The sequence below is a fragment of the Somniosus microcephalus genome, chromosome 4 (assembly GCF_052327205.1).
Source record: "Somniosus microcephalus isolate GS21.2 chromosome 4, FLI_Smic_1.0, whole genome shotgun sequence".
NCBI classification, from domain to species: Eukaryota; Metazoa; Chordata; class Chondrichthyes; order Squaliformes; family Somniosidae; genus Somniosus; species Somniosus microcephalus.
In genome coordinates, this window is record NC_140990.1 from 268,279,638 (window position 1) to 268,301,802 (window position 22,165).

The following is a 22,165-nucleotide window of genomic DNA, read 5'->3' on the forward strand; positions in this document are numbered from 1 at the left end:
ATGAGGGACTCCCGAGACCTGAAGGAAGCCTGTAAAGGTAAGTACATGTAAGTAAAACTTCTTTAAACACACCAAACACACTTACCTCTGCACTCATGCACCCATCACTCACCTGAACACCGGACATCTCGACCCCTCCAAGCCCTTCATCCCGACGGCCTGCCTTGCTAACTTGGCGTGGTTTGGAGCCGTCGGGAATCCCACAGTTCACCAATAAAAATAGGGATTAGGCTAAAAACTGCCTGTTAACTACCTGTTAACAGGCAGTTAATTGGCACTAATCCCCTTCCCGCCTCGGGGAGGCGGGTCCCAGCACGGGTCGGGTACCTGCCTCCTTTGAAACTGACATGGAGGTGGGTTGGGTTCGTGCCCCCCCGATTTCAAGATTTTAACCCCCCACACACCTCCAATCCCGCCTCCACTGCTCAATGAAAATCCTGCCCTATGTTGATTCCAGAAGGCTGTAAAGTGCCTAATCGAAAGATGAGGTGCTGTTCCTCGAGCTTACGTTGAGCTTCCATGAAACAATGCAAGAGGCCGAGGACGGTGAGGTCCGAGTGGGAGTGGAGCGGTGAATTAAAGTGACAGGCGACTGGAAGCTCGGGGTCCCCCTTATGGACTGAACGGAGGTGTTCCGCAAAGCGGTCACCCAATCTGCGTTTGGTCTCCCCAATATAGAGGAGACCACATCGTGAGCAGCGAAAACAGTATACTAAATTGCAAGAAGTACAAGTAAATCGCTGTTTCACCTGGAAGGGGTGTTTGGGGCCCTGGACAGTGGGAAGGGGGGAGGTATAAAGGCATGTGTTGCATCTCCTGCGCTTGCACGGGAAAGTGTCGGGCGAAGGGGAAAGGGTGTTGGGGATGATAGAGGAGTGGACTAGGGTGATATATATACCATGTTGGATGGAAGAAAGCGAAGTTCTCTACCAGGAGTATTCGCTGAACAAGAACCCAGCCACAGCAATGCTGGAGTCCTTGATCTTGGCAAGCCGTGAAAGGTGGAGGAGCCTTGTGGAGAAAACTAACTTCACTCACTTCAGCGGGAAAGCATGGGCCCTGCTCCGTCAACTTGGCGGGGCAAACCCCGCCTATAAACACAGGACGACCATCAAAGCGGATGCCATTGCCTCCTACTTGACACAAACATCAAGGTTCTGGTGGACAAAGAATTTTGGCGCCAGGTGAAATGGCAGTTTGAGAAACTTGATGACGGCACCAAGATCGTCAACTACAGGAAACTTTGTGATATCCGGCACCGACGAGACCGAGCTGTTGCCGATCTATCAAAACTGCCGGACATACAAAGTTAATGTTGAAGCATATGGAGGTTTTCATCTCCGTATCTGACAACAAACACTGTTGCTTAGCAACAGCTTCTAAACAGTCGGCTGCAGCTGCAAGCATCTCTAGCTGAAGCTGTTGCTATAGCTACAGACCTTGCAGTGCCTGACTGGGGAAAAAAAAGCAACAAGAACTAAAAAAACTTATAGAAAGCGGCTCCTGATTTTTGCCGTTAGATTGAGTATTCCGGACATATAACCTCTGGATAAACCAAAGTTTCCTGTATGTCTGATTCATTCACCTTGGATGAACTAAATGCAGGACTGTTGACAATCAAATCTGGAAAAGCTGCTGGTCCAGATAGTGTTTACCCAGAATTCTTAAAAGCACTGGGACCCAAAGCGAAGAGATGGTTGACCTCCTTCTTCTCCAAGGTACTGGCAACTGGTAAAATTCCACCTATTTGGAGGGAGACTAAAATAATTACCTGTCTGAAGCAGGGGAAGAATGCTTGAGACGCCTCCAGTTACCGCCCGATCTCCTTACTTTGCACTTGTTATAAATTGCTGGAGAGGCTACTGCTCCACAGACTAGACCCCATCATTGAGCCAACCATTCCTAAGGAGCAAGCGGGCCTCCAGAGTGGCCGTAACTGCTGTGACCAAGTGGTAGCATTAACAACGCATATCGAAGAAGGCTTCTAGTGCCAGCTCAAGACCGCCGTAGCACTCGTGGACCTGTCAGCGGCGTATGACACAGTATGGAAGCATGGACTGCTTTTCAAGCTCTCCACCATTTTACCATGCAGAACAACGATCAATCTTCTCAACTCCATGCTTAGCAACCGATGCTTCGTGTGTAGACCGGCACCCAGAAGAGCAGATATAGAGCACTGAACAACGGACTCCCACAGGGTTCTGTCCTGGCACCCATGTTATTCAACGTTCACACCAGTGACCTACCCGAAACAGAGTCCCGCAAGTTCGTATATGCTGATGAGATTGGCTTGGCCATGCAAAACATGAATCTGTCCATCACCGAGGAGACCCTGACCAGTGATTTACAGAGGATGGAGGCCTACTTCTGCCGATGGTGACTTCAGCCAAACCCACAAAAGACCGTTATTTCAACATTCCACCTCAACACCCATCAAGCAAACCAAGCTTTGAAAGTTTCCTTTTGCGGCACAGAGATAAACTATGCCAAAAAGCCCTCCTATTTAGGAGTCACGGTCGATTGCACCCTGCCATATAGACAGCATCTCCAGAACCTTGGGAAGAAACTAAAGAGTAGGGTCAACTTCATCCAGAAACTCGCTAGATACACATGGGGAGCCGACGCTGAAACCCTCCGTACGGCAGCACTCGCCCTGGTGTACTCTACAGCGGAGTACTGCTCTCCGGCATTGCTATCAAGTCCGCATGTCAAATCCGTTGATGTCCAGCTGAATTCTACTATGAGAATTATCACCGGTACGCTTTTATCGACACCAACACCTTGGCTGCCCGTGCTTTCAAACCTCGCACCACCACACCTACGGTGCGAATATGCAGTCTCCAGAGAATGCAACCGCTACACCAGCAAAAACATGCCAATCCAGGCCGATTTGAACAACCTACCCTCAAACCCATCTCAAATCTAGAAGGCCATTTTGGACCGTCGCAAAAGCCCTTCAGCGACCCCCCCTCAGCCTTGATGACCGATGGCGAAATGCTTGGAAGAACTGTGACATACGGAATGGATTCCTTATAGAGGACCACACAGTACAACCTGAAGGATCAAACCTTCCTCGCAAACAGTGGGCAACCATCAACCGCCTCAGAACCAGTCATGGTAGATGCTGCCACCTTCTCCATAGATGGAAGATTAAAGCATCCCCATCATGCAACTGTGGAGCTCCTAATCAGACCCTGGAGCACATCATTGAGCACTGCCCTCAGAGGAAAGTTGTAGGCAGCCTACAAGATATCCACGCTGTTACACCAGAAGCTTTGGCCTGGATATCTGACTTAGATATTGACATTTGATTTGCTTTGCTACTACCATATGAAAGAAGAAGACCCTTCTCCCCTTTTTTGAACAGGGGTGTAACATATGCAATCCACCAGTCCTCTAGCACCACTCTACTATCTAATGAGGATTGGAAGATTGCAGCCTGAGAATCGCCAATTCCCACCCTTACTTCCTTCAGCAACCTAGAATGCATCCCATCCAGACAGCGTGACTTTTCTACTTTGAGCGCTGCCAACCTTTTAAGTACTTCCTCTTTATCCATTTTTATACAATCAAATTTCTCTACTATCTCTTCTAATCTAATGATACAGTGATCACTGTTTCCCAAATGCTCTCCCACTGAAACATGCTCCACTTGCCCCACTTCATTCCCCAGAACTAGATCCAGCACTGCTTTTCATCGTTGGGCTGGTATCACACTGATCAAGAAAGCTCACTTGTACACATTTCCTCACCCTCTTTGCTCTTTACACTGTTATTTTCCCAGTCTATATTAGGATAATTGAAGGCCCCCATTAGCAGTACTCTAAAGTTCTTGCATCTTTCTGCAATTTACCTGCAAATTTGCTGTTCTATATCCTTACAACTATTTGGTGGCCTATAGTATAGCTCCTCTATTCTTCGCTAATTCTCACCAAATAGAAAAAAGAGCATCGCAGTAGGCACGAGGACTATAAATACAGCACAGGTGCTGTAAGAGTCACAGAAAACATTGCAAAACAACCACAAGGAGAAAAACTGAAGAAGTGACATCACAACCAGCACGGAGGGTGGAACCGAGGAATTACCGATAAGTACTTGGTGGTTAGACTCAAGTTAGTTTAAGTATTTAGTTTACTGGTTAGTGTCTTTAGTTGTTAGTGGTTTTTTTTTTAGTGGTTAGTGTTTTAGTGTTCGCTAAACAATTAAATAGCCTTAAAGCTAAACAAACTTTTTAAATAACTGTTAGCTAACATGGCAGGACAGCGGAGGCCTGTCGCATACATATCCTGTGCCATGTGGGAACTCTAGAACACTGTGTGTCCTGGAAAACCACATATGTATGAAGTGCCACCAACAGCTCGAGCTTGAGCTCAGATTTTTTGAGCTTGACGGGCAGCTGGGGTCACTGCAGTACATACGGAAAGCTGAGAGTTTCATGGATAGCACATTTCAGAAGGTGGTCACCCCCCAGCTACAGAGAGTTCAGGGGGTAAGGGAGTGGGTGAGCACCAGGCAGACTAAGAGAAACAGGCAGGCAGTGCAGGAATCCCCTGGAGTGTGGCACTCAAAAACCTCAGGGGGAGTAGTCAGAAGCAAATCCACGGCACTGTGGGAGACTCGACTACATAGCAGGGCACAAGAAAGTGTAGCACTCCAGTTGCTTTAGGGGATTTGATAGTCAGGGAAATAGACAAGGCCCGAATGGTGTGTTGCCTCCTAGGTGCCAGGGTAAAGGGTATCACCAAGAGGGTGCAGGATATTCTGCGAGGGGAAGAGGAACAGCCAGAAGTCGTGGTCCATATTAGAACCAACGACATAGGTAGGAAAAGGGCTGAGGCCCTACAGACAGAGTTTCAGGAGCTAGGAAAAAGATTAAAGAACGTGGGGCTAGATTTTCAGTATAGACAGTTTTGGGGTGCTAACCTTAGCGCCCGCCCCAAAGTAGCGCCCCGTTGCCGGAAATTCAGTGGCTTCGCCCTAAGAGGTTGGTGGAGCGCTAAAAGAGGCGTTCCACTACTATCTTTAGGCGCTAAGCCGGCGGTGCAGAGCGCAGCGCCCGAGCTCGGGCGCAGCGCACGGCAGACACTCTGGTGCCAGTGAGCTCTTAAAGGGGAAGGGTGCATGTGTTTTTTTAGGAGGAGGAGGAAGAGGAAAAGGAGGAGGAGGAGGAGGAGGAGGAGGAGGAGAAACATAAATACACCGTTCACAACAACACACTGGATCCTTCCACACAACACATGCAGACTGCCGTTTATAGTGCAGGAGGAGTGCCCCTTAATTTGCGCTCCCCAGGGTGTGTTGCGTTCCATTTTACAAACGCTCTGGACGCCAGCCGCAGAATGGGGCGGTCCGACTGAAGTTTGGATTCGGGGCGGCCAAAGGGCGTTGCACGAGGATGTGACGTCATTTTCTGCGCGCGCATCCGGGTGGCCGCTAAACTTTGCGCCGGCGCTAACGGGCAACTTAATTTGGGGCGGGGCGCAAACTGCGCTGCGCCCGGGCGCTATTCAAATCACTTCTCTTAAGGCGCTAACTGCTGGCGCAAGCAACTGAAAATCTAGCCCGTGAACTCAAAGCTGGTATGCTCTGGATTACTCCCACGTGGATTAGTGCCACGTGCTAGTGCAGACACAGGATGATAGTCCAGGTGAATGCGTGGCTGGAGAAGTGGCCTGCATCCAACTTCTTAGAGGGACAAGTGGTGTTCAACCATATGAAATTGAGCAGTAATAGATTTCTGGGGCCTTGGAACCAGTTCTGGGGCAGGAGGGACCCATACAAGCTGGATGGATTACACCTGAACAAGGCTCGGACCAATGTCCTCACGGGGAGGTTAACTAGTGCTGTGGGGGAGGGTTTAAATTAATTTGGCAGGGGGAGGGGCACCAGGACGCAGCAGCAAAGAGAGACAAGGTGCATAGAAAATGAGGAGGGACAAACAGGAACAGAACAAAGAATAGTGTAGAAAGAGCAGGAAGTAAATGGAGAAAAAAAGCAAAGCAGACTAGCTTGGTGTTGGAATGCATGTGTGTTAATGCGAGGAGTGTTACAAATAAGGTCCACAAGTTACTGGCGCAAGTTGACACAAGGGGTTAGGATATAATGGCTATAACGGAGACTTGGCTTAAACATGGGCAAAAATGGGAACTAAACATTTCTGGCTACAATGTATTCAGGAAGGATAGGAAAGGAAAAACAAAAGGAGGGGGGCTTACAGTATTGATCAAGGATAATATTACAGTTCTACAGAAGGACGACATACTAGAGGGTTCAAAGACTAAATCTATTTGGTTAGAGTTAAGGAACAAAAAAGGAGCGGTTATATTGCTGGCTGTTTACTATAGGTCCTTAAACAGCAAGGAGATACGAGGAGCAAATCTGTAGGCAAATTTCAGAGAAATATCTAGAGAAAAATACTTAATTGGAGGAGGGTCAATTTCAGTGGGTTGAGACTGGATCTGGCCTGGGTAAATTGGAATAAAAGATTGGCAGACAAAACTTTATTCAAACAATTGGGTGCCTTTCAAGAGGAGATAATTCGGGTACAGTTGAGGTACATTCTCACGAGGAGGAAAAAGTTGGGCAACCAACCCTGGATGTCGAAAGAGATAGAGAGTAAGGTGAAGCAGAAGGGGGCATATGACAGATGCCAATTTGAGAATACAAGCGAGACTGATGCTGAATATAGAAAGTTCAAAGGAGAAGTGAAAAAGGAAATAAGAGGGGCAAAGAGTATAAGAATAGATTGGCAACTAACATAAAAGGGAATCCAAAAGTCCTCTATAGGCATTTAAATAGTAAACAGGTAGTAAGAGGAAGGGTGGGCCGATTAGGGACCAAAAAGGAGACCTATGCATGGAGGCAGAGGGCATGGCTGATGTACTAAATGAGTACTTTGCATATGTCTTTACCAAGGAAGAAGATGCTGCCAAAGTCATAGTGAAAGAGGAGGCAGTTGATACACTGGATAGGCTAAAAAATGATAAAGAGGAGGTACTAGAAAGGCTGGCTGTACTTCAAATAGATAAACCACAAGGACCAGATGGGATGCATACTAGGATGTTGAGGGAAGTAAAGGTGGAAATTGAGGCGGTGCTGGCTTAATCTTCCAATCCTCCTTAGATACAGGGGTGGTGTCAGAGAACTGGAGAATTGCAAATGTTATACCCTTGTTCAAAAAGGGTGCAAGGATAAACCCAGCAACTACAGGCCAGACAGTTTAACCAATAGAGACCATTGTAAAGGACAACATTAATTCTCACTTGGAGAAGCATGGTTTCATAAGGGATAGCCAGCACTGATTTTTTAACATCAAATCGTGTCTGACTAACCTGATTGAGTTCTTTAATGAAGTAACAGAGAGGATTGATGAAAGTAGTGCAGTAGATGCTGTATTTTCAAAAGGCATTTGATAAAGTACCTAACAGGCTTATTCAAAAAATAGAAGCACATAGTATTAAAGGGACGGTGGTAACTTGGGTACATAATTGGCTAAGGGATAGGAGGCAGAGAGTAGTGCTGAATAGATGTTTTTCTGATTGGAGAGAAGAATGCAGTGGGGTCAGTCGTAGAACCATTACTTTTCTTGCTATATATAAATGACCTGGACTTGGGTATATGGGGTACAATTTCGAAGTTTGCAAACGATACAAAACTTGGCAACAAAGTAAATAGTGAGCATGATGGCAGCAAACTTCAGGAGGACATAGACATACTGGTGAAAGGGGCAGACACATGGAAGATGCAATTTAATGCAAATAAGTGTGAAGTGATGCACTTTGGGAGAAACAACACAGAGAGGCAGTGTAATCCAAATGGTACTATTTTGGCCAGGGTTGGGGGAGGGGGGGGAGGGGAGCAAGAGCAGAGGGACCTGGGAGTGCACATTCACAAATCTTTGACGGTGGTAAGGCAAGTTGATAAGGCGGTTAATAAAGCATTAGAGATATTTGGCTTTGTAAATAGGGGCATGGAATACAAAAACAAGGAAGGCATGCTAAACTTTTTCAAATCTCTAATGAGGCCCCAGCTGCAATAGTGTGTTGAGCTCTGAGTACCACACTTTAGGAAGGATGTCAAGGCTCTGGAAAGGGTACGGAGGATAGTTACCAGTGCTGATGGAGTTCAGTTATGTGTAGAGATTGGAGAAGTTGTGATTATTTGCCTTAGAGCAGAGAAGGTTAAAGGCAGACCCAATAGAGGTATTCAAAAGTATGAGGGACTAATTTGCAGGAGTATGGAGAAAAAGCTGGGGTGTGGGACTAAATTGGACAGCTCTTTCGAAGAGTTGGCACACGCATGACGGGCCGAATGGCCTCCTTCTGTGCTGTAAGATTCTATGAAACAGATTCTGTCTTTGAACCCTCAAATACATCATCCCTTTCTAGTGCTGCAACAGTATCTTTGGTCAACACCACCGCTACAACCTCCTTTTTTCCTTCTCTATCTTTCCTGACAACATTGTAGCCAGGAATATTAAGTGCCCATTCCTCCCCCTGTTTGAGTCAGATCTCTGTTATTACCACTATTATGATAGTCCCATGTGGCTACTTGTGCCCGCAGCGCATCAACCTTATTTACCATGCTCCGGGCATTTACACACATGCACTCTAAGCACATCTTAGTCTGCCTCGCATTTCACCCCCAGTCTTATCCCTCCTATTTCTGAACTACTCTTTATTCCAGTTCTGTTTGTCTCTTCCAGTCCTCTTTGCGTCTTGTACCTGCTCTCTAATGCTTCATCCTGGTGTCCCTCCCACTGCAATTAGTTTAAACCCTCCCCCACAGCACTAATTAACCTCCCTGTGATCTCTTCACGTATAATTATTCTATGATTCTTTAACATATAATCACCACAAATGACCCAGTTTCAACTTCATTCTGTATTTTTAATCATACATAGACATATACACACAGAAATTGCAACACAGAAACAGGCCATTCACCCCAAACTGTCAGTGTTGGTATTTACCCTTTAGGTGAGCAAATAGTTCTAATCACATTTACCCACACTGCCCCTTTATCCCTTCATCCTCTTTTCCTTCACCCACCTAGCCAATGTTTTCTTGATAGTTGGCATTTTTTCTGCCTCAACCACTAACCCTGGAAATGAATTCCACAGCCTTAAAACTAACTGTATATGTGCTCTCTGTTCCTAATCTCACATTTAATCTTGTATCTATGGCCCCTCATTCTAGGTCCTTCTGGAAACAGTCCAATTCTATCTATCCTCTCCCATCCTTTCATAATTTTAAATAATTCTATCATACTGTCCCATAATCTGTTGTTCTGAAGAAAAATAATTCAATATTTCAAGTCTTTCTTCATACAGGTAGACTACCCTTTATCCGGACTTCCGAAAACCGAAACCCTCTAAAAACCGAAGGTTTTTTCGTTCAGCGTAAGTCGTGCGTACGAACGAAAAAACCTTCGGTTTTTAGAGGGTTCCGGATTCGGAAGTTCGGATAAAGGGTAAGTCGTGCGCACGACCCCCCCGCCGGCCCCGACAACCGCCGACCCCCCCGCGGACCCCACCGGCCCCGACGACCGCCGACCCCCCCGCGGACCCCGCCAGCCCCGACAACCGCCGACCCCGCCAGCCCCGACAACCGCCGACCCCCCCGCGGACCCCGCCGGCCCCGACAACCGCCGACCCCCCCGCGGACCCCGCCTGACTTACGCTGAGCGTCAGCGTAAGTCGTGCGCGCGACCCCCCGGCGGACCCCCGCCGACCCCCCCCGCGGACCCCCGCCGACCCACCTTCCGAAATCCGAAATTCTCCTTTATCCGAAACTCGGCTGGTCCCGAGGTTTTCGGATAAAGGATAGTCTACCTGTACTTGTATTTTTTTTTTACATAATACTGAAATTGATTACTTACAGAAATCTGTTTGTGTTCTGGAGACACTCAGCTGCTGTATTCAGTTTTTGGAAACATTCGAAGTTAGTTTTTTTAACCAATTATTTAGAAGATGACATTAGTAATTTAAGCTGCTAAAATGTCTCAGATTAAACAAATGGGGGGTGGCAAAATTGGATCTCGTTTTGCCCATTTCCTGAGTGCGAAATGGGGGAAAAAAGGGTCCAATTTCTATGCTATGTTCCCTGCCCCAAGAACACCTGAAATAAACCGCGGCCATATTGGCTAGAGCAATATTCAGGCAGCCCTGGCAGCTGCCTTAAACTGGCATTAGACCTCGTGCATATGCTAGCGAGGGGCCTAATACCAGTTTACGGACCCAGAGGACTGGAGAACAGCTAATGTAGTACCATTGTTCAAGAAGGGTAGTAGGGATAAACCAGGGAATTACAGGCCAGTGAGCCTAACATCAGTGGTAGGGAAATTATTGGAAAATATTCTGAGGGACAGAATTAGTCTCCACTTGGAGAGGCAGAGATTAATCAGGAATAGTCAGCATGGCTTTGTCAGGGGAGATCATGTCTGACCAATTTGATTGAATTTTTCGAGGGGGTGACTAGGTGTGTGGATGAGGGTAGTGCAGTTGATGTAGTCTACATGGACTTCAGTAAGGCTTTTGACACAGTCTCGCATGGGGGACTGGTCAAGAAGGTAAGAGCCTATGGGATCCAGGGCAAGTTGGCACATTGGATCCAAAATTGGCTTAGTGGCAGGAGGCAGAGGGTGATGTTCGAAGGTTGTTTTTGTGATTGGAAGCCTGTGTCCAGTGGTGTACCGCAGGGATCGGTGCTGGGTCCTTTGCTATTTGTAGTGTACATTAATGATTTAGATATGAATGTAGGAGGTATGATCAGTAAGTTCACAGATGACACGAAAATTGGTGGAGTGGTAAATAGCAAGGAGGGAAGCCTCAGGCTACAGGGCGATATAGATGGGCTAGTCAGATGGGCAGAACAGTGGCAAATGGAATTTAACTCTGAAAAGTGTGAGGTGATGCATTTTGGGAGGACAAACAAGGCAAGGGAATACACAATGAATGGTAGGATCCTAGGAAGGACAGAGGTTCAGAGGGACCTTGATGTGCATGTACATAGATCCCGGAAGGCTGCAGGACAGGTAGATAAGGTGGTTAAAAAGGCATATGGGATACTTATATTCTATGCCTCGGCTAATGAAGGCAAGAGCAGGGAGGTTATGATGGAGCTGTACAAAACGTTAGTTAGGCCACAGCTGGAATACTGTGTGCAGTTCTGGTCACCACACTATAGGAGGGATGTGATTGCATTGGAGAGGGAGCAGAGGAGATTCATCAGGATGTTACCTGGGCTGGAGTGCTTCAGCTATGAAGAGAGACTGGACAGGCTGGGGTTGTTTTCCTTAGAGCAGAGAAGGCTGAGGGGGGACCTGGTTGAGGTGTACAAAATTATGAGGGGCATAGATAGGGTAGATAGAAAGGAACTTTTCCCCTTAGTAGCGGAGTCAATAACCAGGGGTCATAGTTTCAAGGTAAGGGGCAGGAGGTTTAGAGGGGATTTGAGGAAAAACTTTTTCACCCAGAGGGTGGTTGGAATCTGGAACTCACTGCCTGAAAGGGTGGTAGAGGCAGGAACCCTCACAACATTCAAGAAGCATTTAGATGAGCACTTGAAACGCCATAGCATACAAGGCTACGGACCAAGTGCTGGAAAATGGGATTAGAATAGACAGGGCTTGATGGCTGGTGCGGACACGATGGGCCGAAGGGCCTCTTTCTGTGCTGTATAACTCTATGACTCTTTGACCCTCCCTGAAATTGGTCAGAAACTGAGCATGCAGGGCTGCTCCTTCTGGCTCCATAGCACTACTGCATGCTGCTGACGGCCCATATTCGCCCCCACAACCCCACCCCCCGCCCCCCCAACCCCGTCTCGTTTGCCTCTCCCACCTCCCAGGACCTACTTAAGGATTAACTTATAACGAAGAACACACATTCTCCAATGTCTGGTCCTTCATGATGGCAAAGTTGTGGAGGATGCAGTGGACCACCACAAATCTGGATAGCTGTTCAGCGGTGTACTGCAAAGCTCCTCCGGAACAATCTAGGTAGCGGAAGTGTTACTTGAGGACGTTGATTGTTTGCTCAATAATGTTTTGGGTGGTGGCATGGCTCTCGTTGTAGGCCAGCTCTGAAGCTGTGCCCAGGTTCCTGATAGGAGTCGTGAGCCATGTCTGGAGGGGATAGCCCTTTCCGGCAAGTAGCCAGCCTGCAAATTGATGGTCCAGTTGGAATAAATGAGGTAGAGCGGTGGCGCAGAATGAAAGAGTCATGACTGCTGTCAGGACACTGGGCATAGACGTGCATGATGTGCTGCCTGTGGTCCCAAACCAGCAAAAGTTGAGGGAGTGGAATCCTTTATGATTGATAAAGATAATAAGCAGCTGATAGAGGCCACCTTGCACCCTGGGGAAGCCTGCCATGTGAGCAAAGTCTAATGTTCTCTTGTCCTGCTTTGCGCTGTCCATGGGGAAGGAGTTGTAGGTGTTCTTCCTGGTGTGGAGAGCCTCGGTGATCTTCCAGATACAGTGCTGGACTGCGAATTGTGATATGTCGCTGATGTCACCTGCTGCAGCTTAAAAGGAGCCTGTGGCATAAAGATTAAGGGCCACTGTAACCTTGATAGCCACAGGCAGTGCTATCCATGTCCTGGTGTAAGGCTCAAGTTGTGACTGCAGCAGGTCACATTGCTCACTGACAGAGTCCTTTGTGAAGCAAAGGCGCCTGAGACATTGCTCCCAAATAAAGTTAATGGAAAGTGCTCCCTGAATACTCGCTGTGGATATGGCCACCTGCACAGTGCCCTCCTCCTCTTCTCTCTTATGGCAGCTGCTCCCCCTAGTCCTCCAGTCCCAAAGACAGCCCTATCAGACCACCCATGTGAAACTATCTGTGAGGCAGCCAACAGTGCAATACCATCAAAATCTTATTCTTTGCAGACAAAGTAAAATTTCCAGTGATACAACACAAAAAAAGTCCCAGAAGTTAACCAGCACCCTGACATGACAAACCAGCAACTAAGACTGATCCAATATGGCAGGTGGCAGACTTCCAACTGGAAATGTGTGCATGCGTGCTTCCTGCCCGCCATATTGGACACTTAGGAGGCTTTTAGTGCCCATAAAACAGGCGCTGTGCAATCAAATTTCTAGGCCATTCAGTTGGTAATATTACATATTCCTCCACAGGGGAGATACCATTGTTTCCTGCCCCTGGACAGTCTATGGGGAAGCAACTATTCAGTAGCTTTCAAAATACCCAAGGAAACAATTCTCAGTAGGCAAGGCTACAGATCAGAATGCTTGCTGGCAATATAATGCCCTCTAAGATGACTGATAGATCAATATTTTATAACCCATTGCACTCAATAAAGCGTCTTTTAGCTTGGAGCTATTTAAAAACCTGGCAAATATGCAGTTATATTTCCTTCTGAAACTGTGCAGAGATAGGAATCAATGGATATGTGGAGATAAAAATGCATTATGAGCCGCTGAACACTTCAAATGGAGCAGACAAAGACAGAAGTTTATAGTATCATAATTTAACATTTTATATTAAGATAAACTTTTGAACTTTAAAAAGGGTTTAGCACAATGAGATACCATCTCTAAGAAGTTAATGCAGCATATAACAAAAATATACCTTTGCACTTATTAGTTGTCTTGTCCAGAATGGCCTTTGTTGATACTATTTTGCCATACCTATAAAATGAGACAAAAAAATGTATTCAGGACATTAAAAATAATCAGTTGCATATCATAAAAAATCTCCAAATAGGTAGTAAATCTACCAAAATATCAGGATCTATTCCTCACTGTTGGAGCTAACCACCACTTTTAACCATTCAGCAGTGTTTAGGCCTGAAATACCACCAGCAGTGGTAACAAGCAGGCAGGAAATCCAAATGAGTACCTAAATGGTGCATAGGTTGTAATCAGAGAAATTTCTTTCATGTCACTTCCTCCCACCCCCAACTCCTCCCCCACCAACCACCATCCTCAGGAATGATATTTGAATATACCCGTGGTGTACTTCTTTATTGCAAATGTATAAAAAGATGCAATAAAAACAGAAAATGCTGGAAATGCTCAGCAAGTCAGGCAGCATCTGTGGAGAGAGAAACAGAGTTAACATTTCAGGTCGATGACCCTTCGTCAGAACTGGAAAAAGCTGGAGATGGAACAGGTTTTTAAGCAAATGCAGGGACAGGGAAAGGGGGGAGGGGAGGAAAGAACAAAAGGGAAGGTCTGTGATAGGATGGAAGGCAGGGGTTGCAACAGTCTGGTTCAGCCTGAGACAGTGGCCAGGGAGGGGTATGGAATCAGTGGCGAGGAAATGGAGTTTGGGTTGGGGGCCAAAGACAATGGGTTTGATCTTCCCAATGTTTAATTGTAAGAAATTGTGGTACATATAGGACTTCATGTCGGACAGACAATCTGACAACACAGAGGCAGCAGAAGTTCGAGAGTGTCGTCAGAATACATGTGGAATCTGACACCATGTCTTCGGATTATGTTGCCAAGGGAGTATCATGTAGATGAAAATTAGGAGGGGGCCAAAGGTGGATTCTTGAGAGGCACTGCAGGGGTGAAGAGAAGCCATTGCAGGAGATTGTCTGGCTACAACTGGATAGGTAAGAGTGGAGTAAGCGACTGCAGTCCCAATCAGTTGGACAACGGAGCAGAGCATTGGAGAAGGGGTGTGGTCAACCGTGTCAAAGGCTGCAGACAAGTCGAGAAGGATGAGGAGGGACAGTGTACCACAGTCACAGAGGATGTCTTTTGTGGCTTTGATTAGAGCCGTTTCAGTGCTGTGGCAGGGGTGGTATCTGATTGGAGAGGTTCAATGGAGTTGTGGGGATGATGGGCATGGATTTGGGAGGCAAAAGCATGTTCAAGGAGTTTGGAGAGGCAAGGGAGGTTGGAGATGGGGTGGTAATTTGCAACGACAGAGGGGTCAAGGGTGGGTTTTTTGAAGAGGTAGGTGATGATGGCAGATTTGAAATGGAGGGGGACAGCAACTGAGAAGAGGGAACCATTTACAGTATCAGATAGCATGGGGGCCATGAAGGGAATCTGGGTGGTCAGCAGGTTAGTGGGAATAGAGTCCAGAGAGCAGGAGGTGGATCTCATGGACAACATGAGATCGGAGAGAGCATGAGAATAGGAGAGAAACTAGAGAAAGATGTGAGTTCTGGGTTAGGACAGGGACAAACCTTGGCTTGGTGGGCAAAGGAGGGATGCGGCAGAGACAGCTGAACAAATGGTCTCAATCTTAGTGACAAAGAAGTTCATGAGCTGCTCGCACATCTTGTTGGAGCTGAGGGTGGAAGCGGCAGTGGAGAGAGGTTTAATGGGACGATTGGTAGTGAAGAGAAGCCGAGATTATCTTTGCATTCCAGGATGATCCTGGAGTAGTAAGCAGTTTTGGTAGAGGAGGGCAGGGCCCAAGAGTGCTAGATGTGGTCCAGCCAGATCTGACAATGAATGCTTAAATAGTTGTGCACCATATACCTTTCAAGTCTGCGTCCCTTGAACTTAATGCAGCAAGTGTAGGGGGCATACAGGGGGAACGACAAGGCTGGGAGAATGTAAGGGTTTTGCTGGACACAAGGGCATCGAAGGCGGAAGTGAAGGTGTGACTGAGCAGATCGATAGCTTCAGAAATATCGTGGTGAATGGGTGGGCTTGGGTGAGCGGTAGAGCACGAGGATTTTAAAGAGGCAAGAGGTGTGGAACAAGGTACGGTTCTCAAAGGAGGAGACGGCATCAGAGGAGTAGGGAGACAGATCAAGATGAGATTTGGTGATAAAGGCATTTTGTCATGTTTTGGGATTTTGACAAAGAATTTAGAAATTAGTTACATTTAAATGGTGTATTTCAAATTAAAGTGGGTTTGCATTGGTTTAAACCGCTCTTTACAGCCATATGTTGCAGCTCTGGAGGATAGAGAGGAGCTTATATGTTAATCGGGCAGGTAATAAAGATGTATTCCACAACAACTGCGGACAAAAGGTAATTTCTTATCTCATTTCAGACTTTCTACAAACATCTACAGCTGTTATTGTTCAGATCACACTGTTCATTTAAGCCCAGCACAGGGTATCTCCTGAGAATTCATTCTTGGCCGGGGCGGGCGCGGTGGAGTGGCTGGTTTTATTGAAAGGCCTACTGGCAAATCACTGAAAGTTGAAGGGACCCTTCACAAAACTTCCTGTGGTCAGAAGTAACAAAAAGGGGGGAAAAAAGGCTCAAGGTCCGAGATCCGTCGGTCTGCTGAAAGAAATGCAAGAAATACCAAGGACGTTTCTTCTAAGACTAGTGTCGACCAAGTTCATGTAAGCCTTCATTTATTTCAGTTGCACAATTTAATACTTTTCTTATTTACAAGAAGGGATTAGAAATTAAATGGTGAGTGAGTTTTGATTTTCACTGTTACTCTGTATGGTACTTGCCGTCTGTAAAATAAAAGGAGCTTAACAATTCGTACCCGGCCTTTTCTCATTAAAGTGTTAGCAGTCTGCCTACTGAAAGATTGGAGAAGCAAATGTGAGTCATGTGCAAAAGACAGGATATGCAATTCAGCTCACAAGGTAGTATGATATTTATGTCCCCAGGTTTTTCTATTCGTATGATTAAGTATTGAGCAATATAGGCACACTCCAGAATGAAGATGTGAGGATTGCTTACAGGAGTGACCAACTCCACTAAATGTCTAAGGCATGCCTGCAATTTATACCAACCATGCTGACAGACCATGTGAATAAGATGGAAACTCCCAATTTGAATTTATTGCAAGACAAAATTAATAGAGCCAAAAATAACCCACAAATAAAATAGCATCAACAGCAACAACTGGAGGAGTGCAAAGATCTTGGAGGGTTGTAAGGCTGGAGGAGATTACAGAGATAGGGAGGGGCGAGACCATGAAGGGAATTGAAAACAAGGATGAGAATTTTAATATCAAGGCGTTGCCGGACTGGGAGCCAGTGTAGGTCAGTGAGCACAAGAATGATGGCTGAACGGGACTTGGTGCGAATTAGGATATGGGCAGCAGAGTTTTGAATGAGCTCAAGTTTACGGAGGATGCAAATTGGAAGCTGGCCGGGAGACCATTGGAATAGTCAATTCTAGAGGTAACAAAGGCATGAATGAGGGTTTCAGCAGGTGAGCTGAGGCGGGGCAGAGACAGGCACACTTAACTTTGGACAGTTTTCGGATACTAAAGTGAAGTGTTTCAGATTCAATGTCTTACAATTATCTTAGAAATTCAGACACTTTGAGCTCTATATAGTGCTGTATCACTGCAGTGACTTGGACAAATGGTTCAAACAAGTGAAAGTGAGAACCAGCAGTGTTTGGCAATCTATTTATAATAGCCTAAAGGAGCCCTGGATACAGACCATCGCTGAAGATAGATCAAAGACACAATGGAGCACCCCTTGAGCAAAAGTTTGCAACATATTCAGGCTTTGCATATCCAATTAATGCTTTGACAATAGCCCTGCAAATAGTTCGCTGCATAATAACTGACTATAGATTAAAGAACTTGGCCTGTGTGCTGCAGATCCTCTGGCTGTAGCATAAGATTTTGCGAACATCAAGGTGAGACAGCTACAAACTTGACACTAGTTAGTTCAAAATCAGAACTAAGAAAATAAAGGAAAATATATAAACAAATATATACACTGCAATGTTAGAATTTGCAGCTTGATGGAGCTGAGCTTCCATCACAATCATCAAGATGCGGAATGTTCACAAAGTAGGATACTCCCCCATTTCATGCGTGCCTTCTATCAGAAATTTATGGCACAGAAGGAGGCCATTTGGCCCGTCGTATCAGTACCGGCCGAAAAAGAGCTATCCAGCCTAATCTCACTTTCCAGCTCTTGGTCTGTAACCTTGTAGGTTACGGCACTTAAAGTGCATATCCAAGTACTCTTTAAATGCGATGAGGGTTTCTGCCTACCACCCTTTCAGGCAGTGAGATCCAGACCCCCACCAACCTCTGGGTGAAAAAGGTTCTCAACTCCCCTCTAATCCTTCGACCAATTACTATAATATGATAATTCTATGCCCCTTGGTTATTGACCTCTCTGCTAAGGGAAATAGATCCTTCCTATCCATTCTATCTAGGCCTCGCATAATTTTATACACCTAAATTAAATCTCCTCTGTTCCAAAGAAAACAACCCCAGCCTAGCCAATCTTTCCTCATAGCTAAAATTCTCCAGTCCTGGCAACTTCCTCGTAAATCTCCTCTGTACCCTCTCTAGTGCAATCACATCTTTTCTGTAATGTGGTGACCAGAACTGTACGCAGTACTCTAACTGTGGCCCAACTAGTGTTTATAATACATTTCAAGCATAACCTCCCTGCTCTTAAATTCTATGTCTCGGCTAATAAAAGGAAAGTATCTCGTATGCCTTCTTAACCACCTTATCTATCTGTCCTGCGCGCCAAGGTCCCTCTGTTCCTCTACACTTCTCAGTATTCTACCATTTATTGTGTATTCCTTTACCTTGTTAGCCCTCCTCAAATGTTGTACCTCACACTTTTCCGGTTTGAATTCCATTTGTCATTTTTCTGCCCTACTGGCCAGTCCATTGATATCTTCCTGCAGTCTACAGCTTTCTTCCTTTGCCAGATATCACAATTTAAATGCAAAGGCTTCCCAACAACATCCCTTACTGCACCTGTGTAACATTTTCCATTTCTCATTCTATCTATCCTTGTAGCCATAACCACTTCCTGAACTTTAGTTATCTACAACACTCGCTGTAGATTTTACTTGGTCTTTTGACTCCTCATTGTAATGAAAGATGTTGGCCCTCCGACCTGCACTTACCTAGCGCGCCGGCCGTTGTGCTGTGGGCCCGCGTGGGATTCCGACCCTGGGCCTCCTCCAACTGCCGGCGCGCAGTGCTTGTGTATCCCAGGGGCGCAGTTAGTTCGAAGCATCCCCTGGGATCACGTGGGCCATGGAGAGCCAATGGTAGCAGGGAAATGCCCATTCATAAAATTGACAGGAAGAGCTGTCAAAACTATAAATACTATAAGCCCCAAAACTTAACTAAAACTTCAAATAATTTTTTTTTTTTAAATCACATTTTTAAAATAACTATAAATTACATAAAATAACTATTTTAAACAATAATTTAAATTTTTGAAAAAATGAATTACATTTTCTAACGGGGCTAAAAATAAACTTACCTTTCTTTAAAGTATTTAAAAATAATAAACCTGTGGAAAAAATGTTTTAATTTTAACTAATTCACCACTTACCTTGTTAAAAGCAGGCCTTGCGCCTACTTTTTAAAAGTGTAACTGCTGGAGACTTACCCTTCCGGAGAAACCTGGGAAAAAAATGTAAGTTCCAGGCGCACGCGCTGCCTCTCTGGCGTACGCGTTCGACCTCTGAACCCCTTACTTTAAGGGAACGGCAGTTCCGGTTTCCCACGCATGCGCAGTGCATGCACGAAACCGGCACTTTCGTTGGGCCTAGGGGTGAGTACCCAGCCCGTACTCACCCGTAGAGACCCGAATTTCTGGGCCAATATATTCTGGTCAGTTTAGAGTACAGCAAAATTAAGTCACAAGATTTGCAGAAGTAAGCTGTTTCCACACATGCATTTTTAAATTATGAAATAACATTAAAGAATGAATCAACCGCAGTGCAAGACACACCCAGACTGTCCAGCAGCGAAGCTTCCACCTCAGAACAATGACAAATACCACAGGCATTAAGTGACATGCCCATTAATCGTTTATTCCACCCTAGCCTTTCAAGAGAATTTTTTTATCTCCTTGCCCATGTTTAAATTTAATTAACAAAAACTGGCATATTCTGGTGAATGGCAGCATCCAAAATGTTAACCTAGCTTTATCTTTCAAATGCATTCACAGGATTTCTGTTTTCAAAACTAATGATTTTCTTGCCTTGCAATAATTGTCACAAACAAAACAGAACTAGTTCACTAAATTTAAAATACAGCAAAACATCTATTATCTGTACTCCAATTATGTGTCTTCCTGATTATCCACCAAAACTTGGCAGGACAAAGCTTTGCACAAAACATTGAAATTATATATATTTCTTTTGATACTTGTAGGCTAAACTTCTCAAATGCCTTCTTCACCGTCCTCCTGACCTACCTACATAAACTCCAACTTGTGTACCACACCCATATCCTGCCCCATATAAAGTCTTGCCCGCCCATCAGCCTCACCCTCGCCGACTTCCTTGGATCCTTGGTTTCCAAAGCAGTGAATTCAAAATTTTCACCTTCAATTTACAAATTCCTCCGTGGCCTTGCACCATCCCACCACTGCAACCTCGTTCAGCCCTATAACCCTGCCTGTGCCCATAATCCTTTAGCTCTGACCTACTGTGTGCCCTTTCATAGAACTTTCATCTGTCTAGGTCCCACTTTCTAGATCTCCTTTCCTAAACCTTTTTGCGATGCTACTTCCTTCCCTGCCTTTGATTAATTGTCCTAATTTTCCCATTATTGCTTAGTCCATTCACTCCTATGTGGCGAGCCTTACAATGTTTTATTACATTAAAGGCACTATACAAATGCAAGTGGTTCTTGTTTTTATTATACTTTTCTTCATTCCCGTGTTTCAGCTATTGCTGTACTACGTATGTATGGCCAAGATTTGGGTACTCGTAATTATTCACCAATTTCCATTATCTACCTGGGGTGGGGTGGGGGGGGGGGGGGTGCGGGGAAGAGAAGGAAGAGGGGCGGCAGCATCTGTAATAACTTCATGGGATATATTTTCAAGGCAGCACTTTTTATCCCTGAATACAGCCCTCCTACATATGAAAGGAATGGGCTGCCTGAACCCAGGCTATGCCAATGCTGCTCTTGGCAATCGTCACGAATTGCGAGAGTAACCCTACGGAGATGATGCATTCTGCATTTCAATTTGGATCCGTCCACCGCCAAAGGGCAAGCTGCCAGATAACTGTCTTAAGGCCTGTGCCAATGATACTCTTTAGCTGACCACTAGAAGATAGATATACTCTCTCCAATCAATATTGCATTTCCTTAACTTTCATTTTGTGCCAGCCCACAGCAGCACAACAGAAACCCAGTACCTAATCAAACTTTCCTCTCACCACAGTGAGATCGTGTACTTGCAATCATATGCTGTCCTGGAGGTGAGATTTTTAATTAGAGGAATTTTAGACCGCTGTCTTTTTTCCAAACCAGGAATCAACATTACCACAGAAAATGGTTAATAAAGCAGTGCATGCAACTCCTTATGAAAGCAGTAATTATGAGGAGTGTACAAAAGCAAGTTATGCTAAACCTTTACAAATCACCGATTAGGCCTCAGCTGGAATGCTGTGTCCAATTCTGGGCACAACACTTTAGGAAGGATGTCAAGGCCTTGGAGAGGGTGTAGAGGAGATTAATTGAATTATACCTGGGAAGAGGGACTTCAGTTATGTGGAAAGGCTAGAGAAGCTGGGATTGCTCTCCATAAAGCAAAGAAGGTTAAGGTTTTTTTTTTATTCATTCGTGGGATCTGGGCATCGCTGGCAAGGCCAGCATTTATTGCCCATCCCTAATTAAAGAAGCGTGCAATAAGGGCACAGCAGTCATCATGGGTGACTTTAATCTACATATAGATTGGGCTAACCAAATTAGTAACAATACTGTGGAGGAGGAGTTCCTGGAATGTTTACGGGATGGTTTCCTGGACCAATATGTTGAGGAACCAACCCGAGATCAGGCCATCTTAGACTGGGTATTATGTAACGAGAAAGGATTAATTAGCAATCTTGTTGTACGAGGCCCCTTGGGTCGGAGCGATCATAATATGATAGAATTCTTCATTAAGATGGAGAATGAAGTAGTTGACTCAAAGACTAGGGTCCTAAATTTAAATAAAGGAAACTACGATGGTCTGAGGCGCGAGTTGGGTAGGATTGATTGGGGAATGTCACTCAAAGGGTTGACGGTGGATAGGCAATGGCAAACATTCAAAGACCGAATGGATGAACTACAGAATTTGTTCATCCCTGTTTGGCATAAAAATAAAACAAAAGAGGTGACTCAACCGTGGCTAACAAGGGAAATTAGGGATAGCATAAGATCCAAGGAGAGGACATATAAATTGGCCAGAAAAAGCAATAATCCTGAGGATTGGGAGCAGTTTAGGATTCAACAAAGGAGGACAAAGGGATTAATTAAGCAGGG

The 22,165-nt window shown here is 45.4% G+C and overlaps 1 protein-coding gene across 14 annotated transcripts in view; it reads right to left on the minus strand.

The window, feature by feature from the left end:
* The window catches only part of LOC147120445 (RNA-binding motif, single-stranded-interacting protein 1-like), a 661,270-nt gene that overhangs the window by 186,481 nt on the left and 452,624 nt on the right, over nt 1-22,165 (minus strand). For all 14 annotated transcript variants that reach the window (XM_085986392.1, XM_085986391.1, XM_085986393.1 and 11 more), the window contains one exon: nt 13,595-13,653. In XM_085986392.1, coding sequence (XP_085842518.1) covers nt 13,595-13,653 — 59 coding nt within the window. The remainder of the gene's footprint in view (nt 1-13,594; nt 13,654-22,165) is intronic.